The sequence below is a fragment of the Miniopterus schreibersii genome, assembly GCF_964146895.1.
Source record: "Miniopterus schreibersii genome assembly, chromosome: 1".
Taxonomy (NCBI): Eukaryota; Metazoa; Chordata; class Mammalia; order Chiroptera; family Miniopteridae; genus Miniopterus; species Miniopterus schreibersii.
The window spans coordinates 28694788-28722059 of record NC_138101.1 but is presented as its reverse complement, the minus strand read 5'-3'; the positions used below and the strand labels follow the sequence as shown (position 1 = coordinate 28722059).

General features: G+C 44.8%; 1 protein-coding gene across 2 annotated transcripts in view; it reads left to right on the top strand.

The window, feature by feature from the left end:
• LNX1 (ligand of numb-protein X 1) overlaps nucleotides 1–27272 on the top strand; it is a 103132-nt gene that overhangs the window by 13650 nt on the left and 62210 nt on the right. Inside the window, exon 2 of one of the 2 annotated variants that reach the window (XM_081154716.1) lies at nucleotides 4400–4885. In XM_081154716.1, the coding sequence (XP_081010842.1) occupies nucleotides 4494–4885 (392 nt within the window). In that variant the 5' untranslated portion in view covers nucleotides 4400–4493. Of the gene's footprint in view, nucleotides 1–4399; nucleotides 4886–12034; nucleotides 12510–27272 lie in introns of those variants that run through there. The other variant, XM_081154717.1, reaches the window with a different exon arrangement.

The following is a 27272-nucleotide window of genomic DNA, read 5'->3' as shown; positions in this document are numbered from 1 at the left end:
CACTGAGCCAGACTGGCTAAGGCCAGAGAAAACTTTTAAAAGGTCTAGAACTTTAGTTCAAAATATGTGAATCTTATTTTTTCTATAGCAGAGGATAATCTTTTGGGTGGCCCACTTCCATTTTCATGTTTATTTTTCAACTGTTTTTCATGCCACTTAAATTTTTCCCTGTGTGGTTCTAGAACCTTCCATCAGCCTTGAGGACAATAGCACCTGAGTAGGATTCCATAAAATTAGACTAGAAACAACTTCACCTTCTCTTGCACCCTCAGAACTTCTGTAGTGCCCTTTGATTTTAAAGAAAATGCCATGATTCCTAAGTGTTTTCACATTCGGGGTATTTTACTTCATCCTCTTGACCACAGTGTTCTTTCTGGTGTGTTAGCACAGCGCAGAAATGTAAACATGAAGCTGACCCAGTAGAAGTTTGAAGCCAATGTATTTTCTTTTTGAGATAAGGCGATGTTTGTACAAACAACCTCGGACTTTATTTGGATAAGAAAAGAGATGTAACACAATTTATGACTGCGTGCTGTTTCCAAGCGTGGCTGTTTCCTGTGGGGTTATTCTTGTGCCTTGATGTTCTGTGGACTTCAAGTCTTTTCACTTACTTTCAGAAAAGAACAAAGTTGCGCGTGGGGGGAGTGTGGGGCGTGGGGTTCCTCCTGTCATGAGAGCTGACCCAGGTTCTCCTGGTCCATGCCCCTGTTTGCGCTGCTTACCTGGACTTCTAACTAGTTGTGCTCATGTCCACTCCCCTGGCCTGGAGACTTCATGAGAGAGGGGATATCTTTAAAGATCTCTGTAAGATCTCTCTACCCAGCTCACTCCCAAGCTCAGAGTTGGTGCCAAAAGAAATTTACTGACTGATTTTCCAAGAGACTTCCTAGATGTTAGTAGGCATGTTGATATAACTCCATTACTTTGGATTCCTATGCCAAAGGAAAATACATAGCATGATACTATTCTGGTTCGGAATATATATATAATTGAATAAAAGAGTACTATTAGAACAAAACAAAAAGACCCCTTATTGGAACTATAGATTTCAGTTTCCAGGCCAGTTGAGCTAGACTGGAGACAAACTGAATTTGATAGCAATACATGCAAGAATAGTAGCAAATACTTATTGAGCACTTACTGCAGACCATGCCCAATTCTAAAAGCTTTATGTATCATATCTCATTTAATTCTTTCAACAATCCCATGAGGTAGGCCATTACTACCCCCAAGGTTTAAATCATTGTCCACAGTGGTGGTGGGATTTAAACCTGGTCAGTGCGTCTCCAGAAACCACTTAACCAGTAAATCACTGAGTGAGTGAGTGAAATGCATACAGAAAACAGTGCTTTCACCATGGTAGACATACAGCAGACTCAATAGCTCTTATTTCTTCTCAGATTGTTTAGTTGAAGGCTCTGATGTCCTACATTCACTGAGTCTTGGAGAAGGTGGGGAAGAAAGATGAGAGAAAGCCATTGGAGTTAACTGCTCTTCTTGTCCTATTGTGACAGAGAATTTTATAAATTACTGAGCTATTTAATTTTATTAATGGATTAGATTCCTTGGAACATATTTCTTTTGAGTTACTGTAGGCATTTCTCAAATAGTACCCAAATCACTTTTACCACAATCCCATGAGAATGTAAACACTATTCCCACAGGAAAAATGGTTAAACTGAGGCATAATGAGGCAAAGTTGCTGGCCCAGGGTCCTGTCACTCAGCCCTGGCTTCTGAATCAGAGCTCACTTCCGTGTCAACAGGCAGCACTGTTGCATGTTTCTAACGTAGGGTCTTCAGTTAGCTGTGGAAACAAAGGTGTCATCTTTTTTTTTAAAATCTTTATTGTTGAGAGTATTACAGGTGTCCCATTCCCCCCCCCCCAATTGACCCCCTCCACTTCGCTCCCACTCCCTCCCAGGCCTTCACCCCATTATTAACTGTGACCATGGGTTATGCATATATGTATATAACTTCTTTGGTTAATCTCTTCCCACCCTCCACCCCCCTTCCCTCTTTCCTCTGAAATATGGTTGTCTGTTGCATGCATCATTGTCTCTGGATCTATTTAGTTTGTCAGATTCTTTTGTTCATTAGCTTCTTCTTAAAGAAGACTCTTCAACTTCTCCTGTAGTGCTGGTCTGGTGGTGATGAACTCCTTTAGCTTTTTCTTATCTGTGAAGCTCTTTATTTGACCTTCAATTCTAAATGATAGCTTTGCTGGGTAGAGCAATCTTGGTTGTAGTTCCATGTTTTTTTATCACTTTGAATATTTCTTGCTACTCCCTTCTGGCCTGCAAGGTTTCTGTTGAGAAATGAGCTGACAGTCGTATGGGTGCTCCCTTGTAGGTAACTAACTGCTTTTCTCTTGCTGCCTTTAAGATTCTCTCTTTGTCTTTAACCTTTGGCATTTTAATTATGATGTGTCTTGCTGTGGGCCTCTTTGGGTTCCTCTTGTTTGGGACCCTCTGTGCTTCCTGGACTTGTAAGTCTATTTCTTTCCCAGGTAGGGGAAGTTTTCTGTAATTATTTTTTCAAATAAGTTTTTAGTGTCTTGGTCTGCTCTTCCCCTTCTGGCACCCCAATAATATGAATGTTGGGCCTCTTGAAGTTGTCCCAGAGGCTCCTTATACTATTTTCATATTTCTGGATTCTTTTTACTTTTTGCTCTTCTGGTTGGGTGTTTTTTGTTTCCTTGTGTTCCAAATTGCTGATTTGATTCTCAGCGTCCTCTACTCTACTGTTGATTCCATGTAAATTATTCTTCATTTCAGTTCCTGTAGCCTTCATTTCAAATTGGTACTTTATTATGTTATCGATTTTCTCAGTTATTTCCCTAACAGTCTGCTTAAACATCCTTATAAACAAAATTCTGAACTCTGTATGTGTTAGCTAGCTTGGATCTATTTCATTTAGTTCCTCTTCTAGAGATTTCTTCTGTTCTTTCCTTTGTGACATGTTTCTTTGCCTTCACATTTTGGCTACTTCCAGGTGTTTGTTTCTATGTATTTGATAGAGCTGCTATGCCTCCTGGAATTTGTAGAGTGGCTCTGTGTAGTAGGTGTTCTGTAGGGTCCAGTGGCTCAGCCTCCCCAGCCACCTGAGCTGGGCCTTCTAGGTGCTCCCCTGTGTGGGCTGTGTGTACTGTCCTGTTGTAGTTGAGCCTTGGGTGCTGTTGGCGTCCTTGGGAGGAATTGACCCCCAGGCCAATCGGTTGTGAGGACCAGCTGCAACTACAGCCAAAGAGCTGCTGTGCTGGAGATACCCCTGTGGAGCAGGATTTACTTCAGTGGGGCTTTGGTATTCACCTAGTGTGCCCCTTGAGTGTGTCACTCATGGATGTGGTAGGGTTGTAATCCAGTGTGGTAGAGTCTGACCACCAGGTGCACTGTCTCTGGGGCCTCCTGGATGGTGCAAAGTCAGCCTGTGCCAGTGCCCTGCCCAGGGCCACCCAGCATGAGCTACACAGCAAACCGTAGTTGGCTGTTGTGCTGGGCTTGGAGGAGCCCAGGAGAGGCCAAGCTATGAGCCAATGCAGCTGCCGCTAGTGCCAGGCCTGGGGCCCCTTATCAAGCCGTATGTGGCCCGCTGCTGCTTGTTTGAGAGATTTTAGGAAAGTCCTAAGCATGAGGCTCGAGAGGCCACTTGCACAGAAAAGCCCCTGGAAATGGCCTGGAGGAGCTGCAGGTGGGGAGGGGCGGGGCCTCCGGGAATCACGGGGCGGGGCCAAAGGTGAGAGTCAGGTGCTGGCGATTCAAACATGGCGCCTGCCTGCGGGCTGTGTGCGGGGAGGACTCGCCACAGGAGCCATGGCCTCCGCCAGCCCGTCTGCCTGGGAGGAAGCCGCCCCTCCAGCTCTCGCCCCGACTTCAGGCAGGTTAGTTCCTCCCCGAGTGTCCCGGGTCCTTTCAGGCTGCTGCCCGGCGCTGGGCTCAGAGGGAGCGTCCAAGCGAGTCCGTGCCGGGCCCTTTAGAGGAGAGCCTGGGGCTCCCGCAGCCTCTGCGACTCTCAGGGACAGTCCCTGCTGGTTTCACAGCCTGGAGTTGTGAGGACATCTCTTCCCGGCCCTGGAACCCTGGGCTGGGGGCCTGCTGTGGGGCTGGGACCCCTCCTTCCTCCGGGAAACCCCCACCGCCGAGATGCCCTCCCAGGTTTAAACCACTGCACCGGGTGTGGGCCCAAGGCCACTTCTGCCGCCTTCCTACTGGTCTCAGTGCTTCTTCAGTTCCCTGGTTGTGGGGCTTCTGTTCAGCCAGATTTCAGGAGGCTCTGAGTGATGGTGGTTCTGTATTTTAGTTGTAATTTTGATGTGGTTGTCGAAGGAGGCGGGCACAGCTGTTACCTACGCCGCCATCTTGTTTCTCTCCTCCCAAAGATGTCATCTTTTTCTCTTTTAGGTTTGTGGATGGCTTCTAGAAGACCTTGATTGGTTCCTGAGGAAATACTGTTTTGCTGGGTTGGCTTTCTGTCATCCTGTCCCCCCAGTCGACCATGAGCCAGCCAGACCCTGCCGATGACCAGGACCTGAGCCCTGCACCCCTGTGTGTGGTGTGTGGCCAAGCCCACTCCCCTGAGGAAAATCACTTCTACACCTACACGGAAGATGTGGACGATGACCTCATATGCCACATCTGCCTGCAAGCGTTGCTGGACCCTCTGGACACTCCCTGTGGACATACCTACTGCACTCTCTGCCTCACCAACTTCCTGGTGAATAAGGACTTTTGCCCCATGGATCGCAAGCCCGTGGTTCTCCAGCACTGCAAGAAATCCAGCATCCTGGTCCACAAGCTCCTCAACAAGCTGACGGTGACCTGCCCGTTTGCTGAGCACTGCACGGAGGTGCTGCAGCGCTGTGATCTGGAGCATCACTTCCAAACCAGGTAGGGCCCCCTCCTCGGCCTCCCTCAAGGGTGCAGCTGGAACTCACCTGTCTCCTGAGGGGTGGGGTTGCTTCTTGGGTCTTGGGTGCTCCATGAGAGTCCTGTTTGTCATTTTCTCTGCAACCAATGAAAGGATTCATTCAAAATAAGAAACATTTTAGGTGTTTATGGTCATGATTCAGTGTAAGGAAATGGCACATGATAGAGTTATGTGTGTGTGTTTAGAAGGCTTTTCTTTTTGGTGGTAAAATAGACATAAAACTTACCATTTTAATGATTTTTAAGTGCACAGTTCAGTGGCCTTAACTGCATTCACATTGTTGTGCACCATCCCTCACCACCATCCATCCTCAGAACATTTTTCACCTTCCAGAGCTGAAACTTTGTGCATATTCAACTAATACCCCCCACTCTCTCCCGTCCAGAATTGGTAACCATGATTCGACCTTCTGTCTCTATGAATTTGACTGTTTTAGGAACCAAGAAAAGAGGAATCACTCAGTATTTGCCCTCTTGTGACTTGCTTATTTCATATGCATGCATTTTGAAATGTGAAAGATACTGGAAAGATCTGGTGAGCAGCTTCCTCTGAGGCTCATGGTCCCCCAAAAGGATTTCTGGCTGGGCATTGCTTGTCTTTCCGCCTCTGATTTAGTCCCCCTGCGTTACCATGTTCCTGGGCCTTCCTCAGGACAGCCCTGGGTCGTGTTCTGCATGAGGTACTGTCTTAGAACATTTAAGGTGCTTAGTAAAGTGTGAACAATACTACCGCAATTATTTTGTAAGAGGAAATTTGCCAGCAGGCGTTTATCTTGGTTTCTCTCATGACCAGGGCAAGAGGCAGGTACAGGTATTTTTTCTAAATATCACATTCCTTAAGTCATGAATCTGTCTTTGTCTTTTGGAACATGCAGATTCTCTACCATGGAAGTTTGCCTCCAAAGCAATGACCTGGGTGTAATGCTTTACACCTGGTTTCCATACCAAATATGTAAGTGAACTGGTTTTCCTCCCCAAGATGTTGAGCCAAATGCATCTAACTCAGGTGTGTGGGTTGCCTCTCACCCTCTTTTATTGTTGGTGATTAAACCAGGATGCTCTTCTTTGATTGTCTGGAAGGAGGTATGGCCAGAGGAGGAGATAGGGAATCTATTTGTGACCTTTGCTGAAAGTTTTACCCAGGTAGGAGAGGTATTGTCTGGAGGGAAGTAGGTCTGGAGTCAGATGTGAGGTAGGTGCTGCAGATGCTGGTGCAGAGTCAGAGCCGAGACGGGGGCCCCACCCAGTAGGGGAGCTGAGGAGCATGAAGAAAAGGCCCCGGAATAGCTCCCTCCACACATCACATTCCTGTGTTCCTGGGTTGTTGTAATTTATACATTCATGTTTGGGAGCTCTATGAGTTTCCATTCGCTGCTGTAGCAAGTGATCACAAACTTAATGGCTCAAAAACCACAAAAATGTGTTATCTTACAGTTCTGAGGATTCTAAGTCCAGCCTGGGTCTCAAGGTACTAACATCAAGGTGTTGGGAGGGCTAGTTCCTTTTGGCTGTAGGGGAGAATTGCTTTCCTTGCCTTTTCCAGGTTCTGGAGGCCACCTGCCTGCCTTGGCTTGTGGCCTTATGGCCCATTTCTCTGTCTTGAAAGCCAGCAGCAAAGAATCTCTTTCTCTCTCCCCTCTCCTATTTCCATGATCACATCTCCTGTTGTGACTCTGACCCTCCTGCCTCCCTCTCATGAGGACACTTCTGATTACATCGGGACCCACTCATTGCATCCACCTGGATAACCCAGGATCCTCTCCTCCTCTCAAGATCCTTACCATAGCCACATCTGCAAACCCCCTGTGCCGAGTAAGGTAAAATAGTCACAGGTTCTGAGGATTAAGAGGTGGACATCTTGGGGGGGGGGGCGGGGTTCGTTATTCTGCCCACCGCAGGAGTTTTACAAGGAAAAGGGAAAGGAGGAAGGAGAGAGAAGGAAATAAATGGAGGTGCTCTCTGGAGAGAATGTGAAAACCCAGCAGTTCCCCCTCATCCCCTTGTATAGAACTGATTTAGGGCAAGGAATATCCTTTTAAAAACTTGGGAAAAGATGGCACATGGACCTGAGGGCAAGGCCAGAACAGAAGTGGGGCAGGGGAGGGGCTGGGAAGAGGCTGTTGGGGAAATTTGGGGTCACCAGGAGGGAGATGCCACAAGCGCACTCAGCTGCCGGGAGTGGGAATTTCATTCACTGCCCACGCAGGCTGTGTGACCCACGCACCTCAGGAACCCTGGGATAAAGGACAGATGAACACTCAGCTGATAATGATATGCACCCTGGGAAAACAGCAGTGAGAGGAACACAAAACTAATTAAATCGCCTCCCTGAGCTGCGGCCTCAGAGCCCTTCACAGGTGCCAGTCAGCAGCTCTCTGCGGAGGGAAAGCTCCCACGGAAAGGAGGTGTGGGGCCTCAACACGCGCCCTTGATCCGCTCTGCACTTCAGTTTCTTAAGTAGGTTGAAACCAACATTTCCAAAAATATGGTGCATATGTTAGTCATCAGAGGCTTAATATACACTTCCTCTCCTCCCAGCCCCTGGGCATTTTGTTGGCAAGAATGAAGAATTTGGAGCTAATCCAGAACCTGGCTGCAGAGCCCTCTAGGCCCAGTAACCACCTTTTCTCCCCTGAGAAGGGACATTAAGATTAAATAGCTACTCTCTCGGGAATTCCTTGAACTGGGAAAACTAAGAGACAGGTGTTTTCCTTACATTTCTATATGAGGCCTCCAGGTTGGTGGCTGTTGTCATATGTTTGTAATAGAAGATAGCTTTGTTGATCAATTTTGCATCTTGGTTTCAGGATTTAAATGTAAATAAGTTAAAAAAAATTCTCTGGCTTATGGCACTATATGAATGTAAACTAGTCAGGCAGAACTCAGTTACCTAGTATGGAGAACTCAGCAGTAATTCTGGTTGGAAACCACTGTGCAACTGATAGGGACCCACACTGGCCCTCCCAGCGTGTCCAGGGAGCTCAGCCCTGAGCATCATGGGAAATTCCATACTTAGGTTTATCTACCTATAAAATGGGAATTTATTTCAGTTGGCTCCTTGCATACAAAGCTCTTGCAGAAGGAATCATATCAGGAATGTTTCCATTGTCCCTCTAGAAAAGAACACCAGGTAGAGAAATACTTTCCCCATCAGCCAAGGTCTTGGTTAATGGCCTGTCCCTAGGACCTTGCTAATAGTAACAGTCCACTTGAGTCAGGGATGCAGGCTGATGGCATTTCATCTGTAAATAAATGCTGCCTGTTTTCTCCAAAATTTGTGTCATTCGTAAACATTGTTATCTAACCACTTCAGATCCTTAGTTGAATGTAAATCCTTAAGTAAAACACTTAGGACCAACTGTGGGTACACATGACTGGCTGGACCAGCAACTACTTGGACAACTGTTTCTGTGTTCGGACTATAGAGCTCTTGTATGGGAGTAAATCTGTGCACATTAACTAATGATTGGAATCATCTTTCTAATTCTGTTGCCTTCTGCCCCCTCAGATGCTTGCAGACGCCCTCTCATGGGTCTACTGCAAAGAATTCCCACGAGGGTGATGGGATTGTCCAGTCATATGGCAACTTTCCTAACCACAGGACATTGCCAGCAGACATAGCCGGGCGCCACAGAGAGTCAATTCAATGCATCTCTCTTGACCCATACCATCAGAGGGTGTGTGGAGGAGGCAGAGCTTTCACTTCCTTGACTCTGAAGTAATCTTAGGCTCAAGACTACATCTTTATTGTGTAATATCATCATCTGCACCCATAATATTTGTCCAGATCCACAATAGGCCAGGCCCTGAAAGAAAGAAAAATCTATACAAGCCATGATATCGGCCTCAGAGAAAATGGCATTACAAAGGTAAAAGAAAGAAGTTGAAAACACATGCACATTGAATTGTTTCATAGGACAAGTCACTTTTCCCTTTAGTTTCTCTTATGGAAGATGATAAAGTGGGAGATAACAGAGCTGACCCTTCTTAAGTATTTACTAGTATGAATAAAGAGATCTTTGTTCACTGTTTTGAAATCAGCCCTGAATGAAAATGTGATCTATAGTTGGCACACCTGACTGAAAGCTCTCTGGGGTTATTTTCTTGATTAACTTTGCACCCAGTGTCCTGGGAGATTTTTCTCCAAAGACCTATCCTGGAATCTCTCTTGACCTTTACTTCTATCAGGGACTTTTTTCTGTAGTGTGTTCAGTACAAACAGAGGCCCAGCAAGCTGTTTACAGTGCAGGGAAGATTTTACTAGTGGAATGAAGGTCTAGGGGAGTGTCACCCTTGGGGGGGTAAGTTACAAGTCTTATTGGTCAGTGCAACCTGCTCAAGATCTCCTCTATAACTTTGACATATATCCTTCATGTGACGTTCCTAACCTGAACCCAATGTTTTCCTGGCCTTACCTAGCTGAGAGCAATTAATTTAACTCTCCTGGGCATGGACTAAATGAGGCAATTTTTCTGCATTACTTTGTCAGAGAACCATTGAATTTACATCAGACTGTGCTCCAAGCAATTCTTTAAAGAAACATTCTCCTGGGCACTCCTTCCCAGGATTCTTCCTTACCATTTTTCTTTCTCCCTTGGCATTTATTATCCATCTGTATAAATGCTTAACCCCTACCATGGCTCTTATAAAGTTTGAAGTCTTGTTTTGTTAACTTGTCTCTAATCAAGAAAGCTGGTCCAAAAAAATTGACTCTTTGAGTCAAATTATTTTTTGTTCTACAAATTTTTATTGGGTATTTACTGTGTTCCAGGTACTGTGGTGAGGATATGATGGAGAACATGATCAGTAGAGCTCCTTCTTTCAAGTAGTTTCCTGTTTGGAGAAGAGAAAAGAGACCAAAAAATAGGAAATGATAGGTGATATCTGAGGTGATATTTAAAGGATAAATAGGACATAGACAGACAAAATCTGGTGTCAAGGATTAGGGTTAGGACTGTTTATTGGCAAGTAGGCTACAGAGAAATCTATGACCATTTAAATGTGGGATTTTTAGTTGGGATTATATTAGTTAGGATTACATGTGATGGCAGGTAATAGAAAATTCAAGTTATATTGGTTTAGCTATTGAAATTTTTTTTTTTTCTTATTTAACACAAATTCTAGGAGTAGGAAGTCTATGATGTTGCCATGATGTCATTAGAAATCCAGGATCCTTCTGATTTTCAAATTAGCTTTTATTCTCAAGTTTGTCACCTCATGGTTTCAATATGGCTGCTCAAATCCCAGCATCACATCAAAGTTCCAGGTAGAAAGAACCAAGTAGGAAGAACAAGACAGGAAGGGCAAAATGTGCAGACTGAGACTCTATTCCTTAAAGAGCTTTCTGGGATGCTTCACCCAGTAATTTCTGCTTACACCTCATTGGCCAATATTGTATTACATGGCTACCCACCTGTGAGAGAGGTTAAGTGCATTACCACCATGAACAAGACCTGGGTTCTGTTAAAAGAAGAGATTCCATATTGCATAGGCAACTGCCAGTTTTTGCAATAGTGACATAAGTAACAACAAAAAACAGTACCTTCATTTTTATAATGCATTCATGTCCATTAATGAATTTTATTCTCTAAGACCCACAGGCTTTATTATACACAGTGCTGCTTATGAGTTCTGATCCACACAGGAGAGCATGTCTCAGGACTCTGTGAAACTCCACAGTCAAGAACAGACTGTAATATGTCATGTCCCTATAACGCAGGAGGGAAAAAAGGACAAGAGAATAACAAAGCCTTTTAGAGACAGGTGCTGAGCTGCCAGCTAGGCCCATTCACTATTAGTAGTAATTATTAGTAACAATATTTGTAACAATAGCTAACACTCACTGAGCCCTTTGTTCTTTATAGGCATTATCTCATTCTAACTTCATAACAATATTATGAGTTAAGCCCTGTTATTTTCGTCTTTCTTTCACAGAGGAGGAAATGGAGGTTCAGAGAGGTTAAACAACATGCTCAGTGTCACACAGCTAGTGTGTGGTGGAGTTCAGGTTCCAACTCGAGCCTGTTTGACTCCAGCATCTAAATACCAAACCTGACTTCCTCTTAACTGCTCTCCTCCAGCTCTGACCCACTCTTGCATACCAGACTGGAAGGGAATGCAATTCAAACTAGGGCCTCAACAAAATTAACACATGCCATGCTTTATCAAGGTTGCTTATCTTGGATCTAAACTGCAGAAGTTAAATCTGCGCATTCTAAGGGTCTACATTATTTAATCTGTTTAGACCTGTCTCAGGTAAATGCAGATCTCGGATTCCAAATTCCTACTTCCTATGTGGTTTATTGCAGTTGGTCTCATCCCGTAGACTTTTCTCTGGCCTTCCTACCAAGTGTAGTTTGCTGTGATTGCTTGGTTATCACTCATGGAACTATCCCTTTGAGCCATTTCTATTAAGGTTCAGGCCTTGAGTTGGCAAGATGGGTTTTAATCTTTTTGAGTGTGGAGTGAAAGGAGAGAACTCCTGGGGGCTTCTGTGGCATTCAAGAGCTTAGGCCTGCTAACAAGTCCTACCGTTGATAGTACAGTCTAGAGTCACAGATCTTAAAGCTGGAAGAGAGAACGTGGCCCAGACTCTGCTGGACCACGCAGGCAAGGCATTATTAGCTCCATTTCAAAGATGAGATGACTGACCCTCGGGAGCTTAAATGAAATGCCCAGGATCCTACAGTTAATGTCAGAGCTTATTTCAGCCACTCAGGGGAGACAGAGGAATGGAGTGTCATTTTCCTCACAGAACAGAAGCCTGTCCAGTTTGGACAGAACTTTACATCTATCATGGCTCTTTGTTTTTTCAAAGAGCATAATTTTTAAAACTTAAAAATTACTTCTCTTGCATCTGTCAGTGCAGTCAGGACAGTGAGAGGTAACATACCTTACGTGCATGTTCTAAACATGCACTTAGAGGTGGAGGTGGTTCGTGTATTGGACTTCTGTGTCGCAGGAGCTGAAGGCTCTCTTTGAGCTCAGATCTCCAGCCTGTGTTCCCAAGCTGCTAATTTCTTACAGCGTCTTCCCCTAGCTGGAGGACGGCTTTGGTTATTTGCTCACTCACGCCGTGGGGTCTGACTATGCCACTCTCATGCCCTCTCCCAACACGGTTTAGCTTCCAGCCCATCTGCTCCCGGCCGGTGATGTAAATGTACCAGCTGCTTCTCAAGAACCAGTCGGCATCCTGCGGGAGGGGCAGGGCCCTTTCCGGGGCATCAGCCTGCTTGCTCTCAGCCTGAGCCCTCCTGCCAGCCACGGTGGGTCCCTCCATCCTCCTGTCTCCCACCCGAGAACGAGAGGGTGCAGTCCTCTTACAGGCCCATGATTTATTTATCAGCGTGGCTCAGTGGAAGGGCTCTAAGTCAGACTCCTTATGACCTACTGACTGTGGGGACATGGCGAGGTTTGTTTAAGGGGCTGGGCCGGGCCAGGCCCCTGCAGCTGACAGAAGGTGGCCAGGAAGAAAGCGGCACGCTGCGCAGAGAATGAAGGCGCTCCTGTTGCTGGCCCTGCCTTGGCTCAGCCCTGCCAACTACATTGACAATGTGGGCAACCTGCACTTCCTGTACTCAGAACTGTGAGTCCCCCTGTGCTCGTGCCTGCCTGGGTCGGCGTGTTGGGGATGTCGGGGATGGGACCTGAGTCAGTTCCCAGCTGGTATGTCCAGTTAGAGGAATAAATTCCACATGCACTGGATGCGCTTGGACAAGCCACCCTGCCAGCCGTGGAAAGCAATGTTAGCTGCCTGTGACTTACAGAAAAACACCATCTTACTGATGCAGTGCTTTCCCAACAAGGCATTTTTTTCCTGCTTTTTGTGCCAACACTGCTTTTTTTTTGGTACTCTGCTTTTTCTCAAGAGATGTGCCTTCTCTTCCTTCCATAAATAGAACCTAAGAGCGGAGCCTGCACGCACAGATCTGCAGCCTCTCTCAGGCGTTTCTCATTGAAACCCACATCAGCGCTTTCTGATACAGTTGGTCTCCATACCTGAGAACACATACAGTGTCGGCACAGGAGAAAGATAGCCTATATGTAAAAAATTTTATTTTTGGTAATTTTTAAACATATGGGAAAGCAGAAAGAACTATGTAGTAAACACCCATATTCCTATCACCTAGATTTAATGATTAACATTCTGCTACCTTTGCCTCACTTATTTATCCTTTACTGAAGTGGTTTGGAATAATTTGCAGTCATAACATATCACCTCTAAATACTTCACTTTGTGTCTCTAAGAAAGAAAGACATTTTTCTATGACTATTTTATAAGAGGAAGTGACTCATGTCCCCAACCTCTACAGTGATATTTCTCTGGCTCCTCCTGTTAATAAGCTTTGAAAGAGGATTGCAGACGGATGGGAACAGCTTCTAGCAATCATATAAAAAGTGCTGCTGTGTGTGCCTCGGTGTTTGGAGCATTTACAAACAATATATTTCTCCTTACTAACCAGACTGGTAAAGATAGCGGGGGTTTGCTTATGTGTAAATTAAGGGTCAGTGGGCAGATGAAGAGAGAGACTCTAAGAAGAGTTCCTAGAGCCCAGACTAGAAATGCTTGGCCCCCATATTTAGATAGAGATGCCCCCATCCCCATAAATCTGTGGTGATAACTAGGGCATCTTTTGTAATTAGCCAGACTAACCAATTTGTCCAGCACAGTAGGCGCTCAATAAATGCTTGCTAAATAGAAGAAATAGCAAATTACTTATGTCCTTGAAGGCAGGCCATTCATTCTGAGGACTCTATATTTCAGGATTATCTGGTCCTCCCGTATTGGAATGTAACCCCATTCCACCTTAGATAACAAGGTTCAAAGAGAAAGTATCTGGCTTAAGTCTGAAGAGTGAGCACCTCTGGGGAATGTGGAAGCGTTTCTAGAAAAATACACAATGGCAGCACTAATTGGGATTGTGAAAAGTCCCCTTCCTCTCTCTTGGTGACTGCTGAAGTTGGTGTCTCTGAAAGGGTAGGGCCAAAGATCCCCCCTACTCCATTGCCTCTTCCCCACCTACTATCCTTGTTAATTGCTGTATTAGTTTCCTAGGGCTGCTGTAACGAATTACCCCACATTCGGTGGCCTAAAACCACAGAAATTTATTCTCGCAGTTCCAGAGGCCAGAAGCTTGAAACCAAGGTGTCAACAGGGCCACAATTCCTGTGAAGGCCTGGGGGAGGATCCCGACCCTGCCTCTTCCTCTTTCTGATGGTTCCAGGCTTTCCTAGGTTTGTGGCCACATAACTCCAATCTCTGCCTCTGCCTTCACATCCCCTTCTCCTCTTTGTCCCCTCCAATTCTAACTATGTCTTCTCTTATAAGGACACTTGTCATTGGATTTAAGGCCCACCTGGATAACCCAGGATTGTCTCATCTTTAGTTTAATTGCCTCTGTAAGACCTCTTTTCCATTCAACCCACTGCAGGTGCTACTGAGGAGCCTGTCCATTGAGTTACTTTCAGTTTAATAGCCTCCTTGAAGGGAGGGAGAAAAAAAAACACTGGCTTAACAGTTTTCTTTTCTACAAGGTCATGAATCAAAGAACTTTTCTGTTGAATAACTGAGTGGACACAAGCAGGCCATTCTTTCCAAAGTGCGAAGTGATCCAGGAAGCACAGTGCAGGGAAAGTGCCAGGATGTTCCCAAGCTAATTTGATACAACTTTTGGGGAAGCTTCTAGTTGCTGTGGATGCTTTATGAGAGAAATATGTGCAGCTATTGCCTGATGCTCCTGGTGACAATGAACTAATCGGTGAATTAAGGACAAATTTCAGGTACTGTGGCAGGTGCTGTAAGGAATACAGCAGTAAGAAATTAGGCACAGCACTCACCCTCAAGGAACTGACAATCTAATTGAGAAGGTAAAATGTGTACACATAAGAAATATAAACAATGGCCCAAGGCATAAGAGGGCAAGTCTTTAAAAGGAAGGGTGGGCAATAAGTTAAGAAGACATGGAGATTGTCCATCCCAGTGAAATGAGTCAGGGAAAGCTTCTAGAGAAGTTGGAGATTTGAACTGGATCTTGAAATAATTAGGGAGGAATTAGGCAAAATCAGGGATGGAAAGAGAAAGCATTTCAGGGAAGGTAAATAGCATGGAGAAACGTGTTGTGAGGAGGTGGCAGTGGTTGGCACCAAAGCTTTGGAAAATGGCAATTGAGAGCAGTCAGTGGGACTGCTGAGTCCATTTGGCATCCTTAGAAGAGGGGCTACTGGGTGGTGGTTGCATGGCCCCGAGATGAAGGGACCCTTCTCTCACTGCTGTAGGCTGCTGGGATTTTGGAGGCAGGTGGAGCTGGGTGGATTCTCTGGGAAGATTCTGGGAAGCCACAGGAGATCAGTGACCAGAGCAACCATCTCAGTTATTTGAACACGGTGCTGCTCCCCCTAGCACCTGAGGTGAGGCTAGCTTGCACACTGTCAGCAAGATACCCAAGGAATCCGAGCCAGGGTGCTCTTTACTATATAGTTTGCAACGTATGTGAGGCAAATTCATTTCACTCATTTCAACTTAAGTCTGAGCTGTGCAGAAGGCACGTGTTCAGATAGTAATATCTCCCAAGCTCTTTCCGTAAGGATTGACCTGGCGGAGAGACAAACACGAAGGCCACTGATGACACACAGCACAGAGGCACAGAGGCACAGAGGAGGTGCAGAGAGTGGAGCAATGCTGCTCCACAGGGGAGGTCAGGATGTGTGGCCTCAGAGCTACAGGTAAGGGCTTTTAAACTGCAGTGCCCATGAGGATGACCTGGGGGGCTTGTTAAGGATGAAACTGGGATGGGCCCCATAAGGGTCACCTGGGGAACTTAAGAAGAAACGGATGCCTCCTCAAGGATTTTGTTTTAGAAGGTTTGATTTAGAGCCCTAGCACCTGCATTTTAAAAGCCCAACCTGACCCTCAGTTTTCATGTGGGTTGTCCTCAGAACCTAAGCCACTCTAAGGACTTCACCCAAAAGTTTTGTCATATGTGGGGCTGTAAATAGGCCTCGAAAGATGAGAAGGCGGTATGCCATCCTTATGGGCCCACGAGTCCAACCACCCACCTCCCTAGCAGAACTTTCTCAAACCAACCCCTCTGTTGTTTGGCACAGCACCCCGCTCACAGACTGTGCTGCCGTCTGGGGCTCGCAGGTCAGAGCCTCACCTCACAGCCACCGCACATTCCAGACTTCGAGTGAGAAGATGGCTCGCCTCAGTTTTATAGATCACTCTTTAGGCCCTGCTCCCACTTCTCCATTTCCCTCTGGAGAATGGCAGTTTTTCAGTATATTTTATACATTAGAATCAAAAGATGAGACATAGGGAGGGTTACATGAAACCCATTGGTAGTAGATTAACGGGGCAGGAGAAAGCAAAGGGGAAATCTCTGAGATGGGGTTAAAAGCAAAATGGAGACACACCCTTCTTTCACATTGGTGGGTACAGGGTAGTTAATTTTTAACATTCACATCACACAGAGATGGTATTGGAGAACAGGGTAACAATGAGGGGTTCAGTGGCTCCTGATGTGGTGCAGTGGGTGTGTCCTGAGGGGTCTGGAAAAGGAGATCACTCTGAGGTTCAAAGATATGTTCTCTTAGATGTAAAAATAGACAATAGACAGGCTCGGTTAAGGTAAAGGTTGACCTTTGTTAAGGAAGCCATCGGCCCAAGATGTGACTACCCGCCATGACCTGCTTTCATAACTGAAAGCGGAATTTTTATGTTCAGACCATCCTATGTGGTGACTTTTGGTCTCCGAGTTTGTGAGGCCTCCATGCAGGCCTCCCCTGAGCCGGTCATACTTGGTATGTGGCCCCTTTTCCATCTGTATTTTCCAAGTGTGAACCCACAGGGCGAGCTCTGTGCATTTGCCAGCAAATGCTTTCTAAGTTGAATCTCAAAGAATTTGTTTCTTCCTCAACAAAATTGGGGGGGAAAATGCTGCTGACTTCTGAATTTTTTCAGTCATGTTTCAAGGATTTGAAGTAGGTTTGGATTAGGACCTGGAAGGAAGGAGGTAGAGTTTACAGTGGAAATTGGGTGAGGTGGTAAAGTTATATTCCAACGGAGAGGAACAGGTCCAGTCTGGGGGGCAAAGTCAGGGCCCACGTGGGTTCAGTGATGCTCTTTCCGTCTGTCAAAGGACTGCAGCTCAGCATATGTGTAATAGGGCATTTTCCCTTAAATCTGCAAATGTGTGTATTTGGAAGGAAATTGAAGCCGCATGTTCCCGATTCATTTACATTTAACTCATCACAACGTTGCTTTGTAATGATTCTTTGATGTTCAAAGAGCATAGTGGTCCTGTTTAATGGTCCTTTTTTTTTTTCCTTTCTCCTTTGGAATCAGCAAGTTCTCTTTTACCTGGAAGTAAAGCAACTTCAGTCCCAAACAGATTGCTTTCTAGTCTAAAATGCAAAACCCAGGACTTTTGAGACACCACTCCAATGCCTGGAAAGTTGTGTTGGCCTTTCTTTGGGTCGTAGGCCTATGTCAGGTAGAAGAAAGGCGAAATGGGAGTTTCTTTAATGTAAGATGTCACTGATTCCTTCATGTTTGGTGAATTTACTTTCTTTAACTTTTTATAATGAAAATCTCAATTCAAAAGCAGAAGAGTATAATGAATCCCCGTGTACCATATTGCCCATCTTTAGTAATTAACAACTCATGGTTGTCTTTTTCATCTATAGCCTCCTCAAATTGTTTTGAAGCAAATCTCAAGCATCATATTTCATCTGCACATGTTTCAGTATTTACCTGTAAAGATTAAAGATTGTTAAGAAATATAACCATAACGCTAATATCACACCAAAAAACAAGTAACCATAGTTCCTTATTATCAAATATGAAATCAGTTCAAATTTTCCCCTTCATCTCATAACTTTTCTTTTAACAGTTTGTTTGAACCGTGAGCTAACTCAGGCTTATACCTTGCTGTTGGATGCCACATCTCTTAAGTCTCCCCCCTTCCCCTTCCACACCCCATTAAAGCAAAGGTGTTCTTGAAGTAAATTTTGAAGACTATAGCTTAGGCAAACTCAAAATACTGAGCTAGTAGCTGAAAAAGAGAAAAATGAAGCAATGACTTTGATGGACTGTCAAGTCAAGGGAAATGTAAAGGAGGTGAGGTCCAAAACATTGAACAGTCTTATACACTCAGCCAAGTTTAACCAAGATGAGTGCTCTTGATGACCTTGCCACCCAGAAGCTTTAAGAGGGGAACTAAAAGAGAATGGAGGAATATCTTCTCCCTAGGCAATAATCTCCCAACTTTTTTTTTTTATCACAGACCTATATTCATAAAGAAATTCATCCATATACCTGTCACATGTATAGTTATCTATTTATACATTACACATGTATTACTGTATTATATTATTATATTCACAGTGCTCTTAAAGAAGAGAAAATTGTACATAAGAGTTCTATTGTAGTCTGCCCACGTTCCTTGCAGGTCTTGTCACTTTGAGACCACCAAGAAGAAACAGACTCTCAGTAGTTATTGGCATTAGAACACAACCCCTTCTAAGTCAACAGAGGAGACTTCCTGCTGCCAGTCTGTGGGATTGGCCTTGGAAGGAATAGGGCAGGAAATGGCCCATTTCTGCAGGCCAATGAAAACTTGCAGACCAAAGAACCAGACATCTTTTCTCGTAGTCGCTTTTTCCTTTTTTGACCACCACCCCTTCCTTCGTGTGGCCCATGTTGACCCCACTGTCTCCCAGCTCCTCTACCTTCAACCGCATCTGTGTTCATAAACACCAAGAGTAGGGCTAGGGAGGGTCCAGGATTGTGAAACCGGAAGTATTTAGAATTTGAGGAGTCGTCTTTTAAAAAACACACACACAATCATGAATTCATACTTGCTAGATCCCTGTCAGGCTCTTGGAAGGGCTTGTGCATGCCTTGAGGTATAGTCATCAGTCCTGCAGTAACCCCCTTCCTGCATGAGCACTAAAGTGCCACTGTGTGTCTGTGTGCCCCACCCCCCCCGTTTCTTACTCTTAGTTCCCTAAGGAACTGGCTATGGAACTCTAGTTCCCCTCTAAGCCCACTACTGTGTTTCTCTCTTGCATATCCAGAGCTAGAACAGCCTTCCTGACGCTCCGTGGGCCTAGTAAATACCTGTGGCCCCTTCTCTACCTTTTGCCTTTATTAGCAGCTCTACCCAGAAGAGTAAAAGGAGAAGCCAGGGCCCCAAGACAGTGAGTAAGTCCCTTTGCCATTCTGAAGACCATTCTCAAGTGGCCCGTCCCTGAAAATTTTGAGGTGAGATGACTTGGTGATCAAAGGCACGCACTCTGGATTCAGGCGGACTCAGGTTCCTATTCAGTCTCTGCCAGCTAGACAACCCTGAGCAAGTTACTGAGCCTCTCTGAACTTCTCTCACCTATAAATGGGAATAATAACACATACCTCACAGGATCTTGTGAGTATTGAGTGAGATTACATAACGCATTCAGTATAGTTCCTGGGCAAAGCAAACCCTTAAATTATGGATTTTATTACTAGTAATAGCAGGAGTTATAAGAACATGTTTCATCAATTCTGAGATACTTTTTAGTCTCTGAGAGCAGGCTATAACTTAGAATTGATGGCACCGTACAAAGTAATGGGCAGTGTTTTTTTTTTTATTCTTGGTGATCTGTAAAATAATGGTGCATTCTAAAATAGTCTTCTATGTGATGACATTCAATAATAATTAAACCATCCACAGAGAGCATGTATAGGCAGAAGTCAAGAAAATGAAATTGCTGAGACCATGTAGTCCCTTCCTTCATTCCCTTCTTTTCCTTCCTTTTACTTTCCCTCCCTCCTTCCATGGAGAGGCAGGTTAGTGACTTACCTGAGCTGAAAAAGGTGCTACTAGCATCTCGGGGTGAAGTCTGGGGAGAGACCTAAGCCATTTGTTAGGGGACAGGCCACACCTCCCACGCAGCTCCGCTTCCACCAGTGGGTCCTTCTCTACCACATTCCCTTTCTTGATTCTCAGTCTCCCACTCTTCCTCATTTCTCAGCCACTTAGCTCCTTTCCTTGTTACGTTGACACTGCATCTCCTACTTCCTTTCTCTTCCCTATTATCGTCTCCCTTCCCCAATCTGAAGAGGAAGGGTGGATCGAGCATGGTATTTGGCTGATTTGGAGTCTATGGCCTAGAACCATAGTTTTTTAGAGCCAAAGGAGGCCATGGAGATGACCTAGCCCAAACTTCCAGTTTACAGAAGAAGAAACTTAGGCATAGTAATGTACCCAAATGATTCAGCACTGAGAGTAACAAGCTCTATGACCCTGAATAAGTCATGACAAACAACGATAATGCATTCATTATCTTAATATGTCCTTAGGAAACAATAAAACTGGAGTTAGTTGTTAAAATTTTAAATTAACAGCTTTGGGCAAAGTAATAGCATAGATGTGATACAATGATGCATGTGACAGTGCACGTCACCTATTAGGGACTGAATGTCCTCTGAGAGTGTCTGACCATCTGGGCATGCTCAGAGAATGGCTATCATGGGACTTTCTTGCCCAATTTTGTACAAATGCAACCTGGGGCCATTTGACAGTAATGAAGCTTTACATTTGAGTATGGCCTTCCAAGGATTTGCATATAATTCTAAGTGTTTCATGTATAAAGAATGGCAGCAGAGAGGCAGGGCAGAGCCCAATCATGAAGCAGTTACAAGCTTTAGCTTGTGATTAAAAATCTGGCCTCTGAAGTCATTTGGATCTGAGTTCAAATCCTGCTGCGTGCGTCACTTACTGGCTGCATAACCTCGGCTAGATAAATTACTTAACCTCAGCTGGGCCTCAGGTTTCTCATCTGTAAATCAGCCCTTAATGATAGTACCTAACTCATGGGGTAAGAATTAAATATAATACACATGCAGCACTTACTACATGCCTGGAGTATTCTAAGTGCACTGTAAACAGCTGTGGTGATGATAAATGGCCTCATGTGTACCTCACAGTAAATGCAGCAAATCCCCATCTTATTGATGAGAAACTAAGATTCATTGAGTGTAAGGAAACTCCCCTAATGGTCCAGCCAACCTGGAGCACAGGCATCCTGATTCTAAAACCAGGACTTTTTGCCCCTGCAACTCCGTTTGCTGCCATGGAGATGGCATTGCTGGGCCCGGGAGTGGGGGCTGGAGGGCATGTTGGGTTGCTCCAGGCCCTTACAATTCACTAGGGCCAGGTTGGGGAACAGAGATGGATTTTGAACCAGAAAAGTAAATTGCTTTATAGATGAAACTTTTCAGGGTGAGATATTTGGGCAGTTTCTCTGGCCAGTTAAAATTATGCTGAAGCTGGAGCTTCCTAGCATGTACAATTATCTTTTCCACTGATGTAGGCATAAGGGGGCAGACTACACGTGGTCCCAAAGACGTCTTTTAAGTGGTCAGCTAAAAACGGTTTTGGCCTCATGAGCTAATTGATGATAGAGGATCAAAGGGATTCTGTTGTACAAGCATCTGGAATAACGCTTTCTGCCAGTGCTGCTGCTGTTTTTATAGAAAAACACCTGGGCACCATCAGAAGTAGAAGCCCCCCGCCCGCCTGCCCCCATGATAGAAGCCCTATGAAGGTTCGAGTGTCATCAGGGATGTGTAGGTCATGGAGCATTATGATCCTGAGCGTGGATGCCAGAGCCAGACAGCCACTTAGCTCTGTCACTTACTAAGTGTGTGTTTTCGGGTGGCTGCCTTCACGTCTCTACACCAGCCTTGTAGAGTTAGGACTAAATGAGGTCATGCATATGCAGCCCCAGTACCTTGCCTGGCACATGGGCGTGATTGACCAACATTAGCTATTTTCATGTTTTTGTCTTTGTTACTCCACAAGCCAACTTCCTTTCTTGCTTCCTGCAATTTCTTCTCTCTAGGAAAGATGCCCATGAGCACTGGGCAATGGTGTTGGTGTCTGATGACTGGAGCCTCTTCCCCTCGTTTAGCCTCCTTGAGTTCTACTCAGAAGGCTGCCCAACCTCATCAGGGAATTAAATTCCTATTAACATCACAAAGGAATGATTAAACATCTGAGAGGTGCTGATTCTCCATTAAAAGCCCCAAACACTTCATAGTCTGCTTGGGAGACTTTAAGTCCAAGTGACAACTAAACAGGAATAGTGCCTAGGGCTCACATATAGGACAGGCAGGGGAAGATGAAGGAGACTGAGAAAAACCAAGTGTTCTTATAACTGAGGCATTGTTTCTTCAATTACAAAATAACCAGGCAACTTACTTGTTCTGTGCGAAATGTGGTCAATTTGTTTTTTTTTTTTAACCCCCCATTCAGTTGCTCAGTATCGCTAAAGAAAGCATTGGAGTGGTTAATTGGCTTTCACTCTTCAGTTGGTTTCCTTGCACCTACCACCAGTTCCTCTTACTTCCCTGGTGTGGTCCATGGGGTTGGGGTTGAGGCGTGTGAACCACAAAGAAGTCCAGTGACTTGGTTATCCTTCAGATTCTTTAGCACTGAACAAAGGCAGGGAATTTCTATTGATAAAAACAGTACTTTACATGAACAGGTTGACTCCTTTGCACAGTAGAAGTAAAAAAATCCAGCAAGACATTTCCTACTTCTTAGAAGTTCTTATCCTCTGTTCAGTGTCTTGTCTTATAAGTCTGATTTTCCAAACTAGGCAACCCACTAGTAGGTGAATTGCGTTCACACTTGGGCTGTGGAAAGGAAGCACTCATTGAGGGGAAGCATATAATTTATTAACAACAAATATTGATCGAGTACCTATGAAATACCAGGCATGGTCTAGGCTCTGAGGATTCTGCAATAAACTATATTCCAGTGAGAGGACAATAAATGAGCAAATGTCAGAGAGAAATAAGTGGTATCTCCTTACCCTGGGTTATTTTTATAAGAAGGCCTCTCTGAGAAAGTGGCATTGGAGCAGAACCCAAAAGAAAGGGAGGGAGGGAGGGAGGGAGGGAGGGAGGGAGGGAGGGAGGGAGGGAGGGAGGGAGGGAGGGAGCTGCGAGGGCATCTGAGGTTGGGACTTTGGAGCCAGGCAGTCCCGTTTGCAAACCCTAGACCTACCACTTACTGGCTCTGTGTCTCCTTACGTGGGCTTGGCCTCTCTAGGCCTCAGTCCTGTCATCTGTAAAGTGAGTGGTTATTCCTACAGCCCCGGATTCCGGTGAGCCGTCGGTGGGGCCCATGGAAAAGTTGCTGGCACCTGGGCCAGTCAGGTGGCTATGAGATCCTGCTACTTCAGCTTTTACCTTTGCTGGGTTATACCTGAAGGAAGGTGGGGGGAGGAAGTTTACCCGGTTAAACATCACACTGGGTCACATGCTCTGAATATCGTTTTTAATGGGATCTCAAATACCAATGGCCTCCCTCTCTCCACCCCCTCCCCATTCTTGCTCAGTGTGAATTACATTCAATTTTCTCATCTCTAAATTGTGTGGCTTTCTGAATTTCTGCAATCTGTTCATATCTGTTTTTGGTGGATTCTCTCTAATTGCATATGCGTCTGTGTCTAACATAGTGTGTTTTGTTGTTGTTGTTCTTCCTCCTGTTCCACATCTCCTGTCACACATCTCAACTCCGTGTCATCCATAAATTTTGTGACACCCTGTCCCAGGTCATTGGTCTGGGTATTGAGTCAGGTTAATGTGATGACAGAGTGTTAAGACTCCCTCTGAAACACCTCTCCCACCTCTGGGCCATATACCACACTTGTTTGTGATTTCTGTCCATTTTCAGCCCCTCTTTTGAATCTTTGGACTAACCGTAAAAATATTTCCCAAGACACTGCACATTCAGCTCAATGCCCCCTTCTCCATCCCTTTACATTCGTAACTACAACACTAACAGTGTTAAAGTCTTTAATCTCATAAACTCCTCTGTGGTCATTTTGATGCAGATTGTTCTCTGTTTGTTCGTCCCCAGTATCCTGAACCCTTTAGATTTTGCTTCCCTAACATTTATTCCACAGTTTGTTAAACCAACAATTTTATGTATCCTATGCTGATTTTTCACTACTCTTTCCTCGGCTTTCTTGCTGTATCACTATCACATGTGGTTGGTCTCTTTCCAATCTGCTGACATCCCCCTGTGTGCAAGGTAATTTTTCAGAACTAATTATTCATCTTTACTGCACCAGTGTTCAGTAAGCGTATTAGTCAAAATCTTTCCTTCCCCGAGGATGTGTGTCATCTGGAACAGCTGATTTATGTGTTTGTGTTTGCCAGATATCCCTTGACCTGTTTTTTTTTGTGTGTGTGTTGTTGTTTTTTGTCAAACTTATCTGTATGAGTTTCTAATTCTCCAAGTTTCACTTATTTTTACTTATAAAGATATTTTTTAAGGAGTTTAGCATGTCATGTTTTAACATTTTTATTTCAGTATTTGCCTCTTCTAAAAAACTTAGTAGATCTGTGTTTTTTCAAGCTTCTTGGCCTACTTTATGACTCAGGGTGAGCTTACAGATGTTAACGCTATTGCTAAGTGTTAGGTCCTTCTGATTCAACTTGTGTATTTTCCTCTGCTGAGCTTAATTCATACAGTCAATCCATTGTCTGGACATTTACTGCTCTTGTATTCAGAACTCTACGCAGAACTTTTCAGTGACCCCAGGATTCTGACACACAACTAAATAGGTGTCTACTTTTTCTATTTGATATAAATTGTTAGAGACTGGAATTTAAAAAATCATGAATTACAGATTTCTTTCAGGAAAAAAAATAACAATGGGATATGCTGATCAGCTTCTTGGGAACCTCTCTCATCTTCCCAAAATGTAGAACTTTGCACTATGCGAATAAGTTTGGCACTAATTACTGACTCTTTTCCTTAGGGAAATCGTTATATTCAACCGCACCTCTTTCTTTAACATGACCTTGCCAAGTCAACATGATTTTAGAGAGCATTTTGCTGAAGCTTACTCAGTTGCTATCTGTATCCTCACTCAGTTGATACCTCCACCCACCCACCCACTGGAGAATCCTGAAGTCATAGAACACATTTCTGGCATTTATTTTTAGAAAGTAATCCAGTGCCTTTATTTTACTAAAGACAAATGTTTGACCCCAATAAGCAAGGACACTTAAATCTGTAACCACTCTGTGCCAGTGGCTGCACCAACAGAGAGCTCTTTGCAATGCTTTGACCCTTGTTCATAACAGGCTTTGCAAGCAGCATGGCACTTGGCTCTGAGGTTGGGATTGGAGTCCATTCAAGTGAAGCTCCATTGTCCTTTGGAGCTGTTAGCAGGAGCAGTGCAGTTGCTGTGCCATTTTTAAAATTTATTTTAACAGCATTAGATTTGATATTGATGAGAGTAGCCTGAGCAAAAATAACTGGAGCAACCGAAAATACTGCTTCCACTTTTAACCATGTGGCCAAGTCAGCCTTTGTCACAGATGCCCCATGGAAGGATCTCAGAGATTAAATACTCCTTGCAGCCGGTGGCTAAGTGGGAGCAGCCTCACTGTGTTGGGCTCCTACAAGAAGCTGTTGTCGCTGTCCTCTGAAAGTGTACTTTTAAAATGTATAGTGAGCCATGTCTCTGATGGCGTAGGTTCAGGTAATAGCAATCCTGGCATTGGGAGGCCTCTGTACACAGATACTTTGAAGACATCAGAGCAGAGGTTAAATCAAACAAGTTGGAACTAAATTGTTTTCTGCAAACAAAAGAATGTTAGTAAGAATCATAATGCTTATGCTACAAGGGGAGAAATTTCAAAGTTCTAAAATCTTACTTAAAAATAGTACTTAAAAATGAGTCCATGGAAAAGGGGGAACTAGGGAACACCTGAGCATTTTATCATCCAGACCTAACTCAGGAGGTAAACTCTTTATGTACAGAAGGTAACATGATTTCCCTGCTTCTTGAGATTCTGCTTGAGTAGTGGACCAGAAGAGTAGGAAACATTGCTGGGAACCTGGGAAGGGGACAACAGACATTTCTCTAGTCCCTGGCCTTGGGCATTTGGTAGCTCCCCTTGTGGCTCTGTTTGTGGTAGAGGGAGCCCTAGACCCGTGTGGTTTCCATAAAGTACCAAGAGCACCTTTGATGTGGCAGGATGGTTACACAGCTGATCTGATTTTAGTGAGGAAATCTACCTTATTTAAAGTTTTAAAAACAGAACTCAAAGCAGCTAGCCCTTGGAACTGACTCTACTTTCAGTGGGTCCAAGCTCTGTTTCTGGATCCCCTTCAACCAGTCGAATCTCCCAGAGGTGGCCAGTTAAGTCTGTGCATGGATGTTAATCTGCTCTTTGGCTCACTCCCTCTGATTACTTCCAGAAGTTGCAGAACATGTTGTCCCTATTGAGGGTCTTCAGTTACCTTCTTTTCTCTCTACCCCAAAGGGCCCTTGTTCCCACGAGCTCATGTTTGGCCTTTCCTGGAGACTGGACACTCGTGGCTGCTGCACTTTGAATGTTTGTGTGGTGTCCCAGGTGAGCTGCACACCTGGAGTTTGAAGGCTCTTTCCATCACAGCTTTTGAATCACAGACGAATCAAGCGAGACTCGGCTGCATGGGGAAGGGCTTTTATCCAAACACACGCCATGACACCAGGCTTAAGCCAGCTGGCAGAGCAAGCGGATAGACTGACTTCTCTATAGGAGACTCGTGTAGATTAATTGGGCCTAAATTGCAATTTAGTGGTTTTTTAGAGAGGAACCCAGTCCATTCAGAAAAGCAGCCTAGGGCTTCTGATCTCATGCCCCACATCCAGTTACGTGTGCACCTCCTCTCTGCATTGCCCCTGGAACTAGTAGGAGCCCCCAGTGCAGCCAAACCAAAAGGAAAAACTGGCCTAAGTAGCAAAAGACAGTGCTTCCAGGAGTGTTTTTCTGTCACTGCTGCTCCTGACATTTAGGCTTGAAGACAGGGTCCTCTTCACACAGAGGTTTGTGGCCAGGCTAGTAGAAAGGGGTAACACCCAGACATTGTGGTGGCCCAACCCAGGAGTGATCCAGACACCCACCCTGTAGGCCTTGCGTGTTCTGGGTGCCAGGCTTGGGGATGGGTTTTTGTGATTGGTTTTTGTTTCTGTGGGATTTTTTTGAGACATTTATATTTAACCAATGACTGATTGAAACCAATTGCTGTGCAAATTTTTTTACATACTCTATGTCCCCTAATAGTTCACATTCTGAATAAGAATAATTAGAGAACCAGTTGCTGACAGTAGCCATGTCCCACTCAGCCCAGGAGAGCCTGGCCCAGCTCGCCCTGGTCACTGACTTCCCCACACCATCGCCGAAGAGAAGGGACTCTGTGCGCCAGGGTGTGGAACTCGACGGACCAGATGTGTAGTTTATGAGGAAGGAGCGTTGCTCATTTGAAACCTCTTCTCTTCGCTTTCAATAACAAAG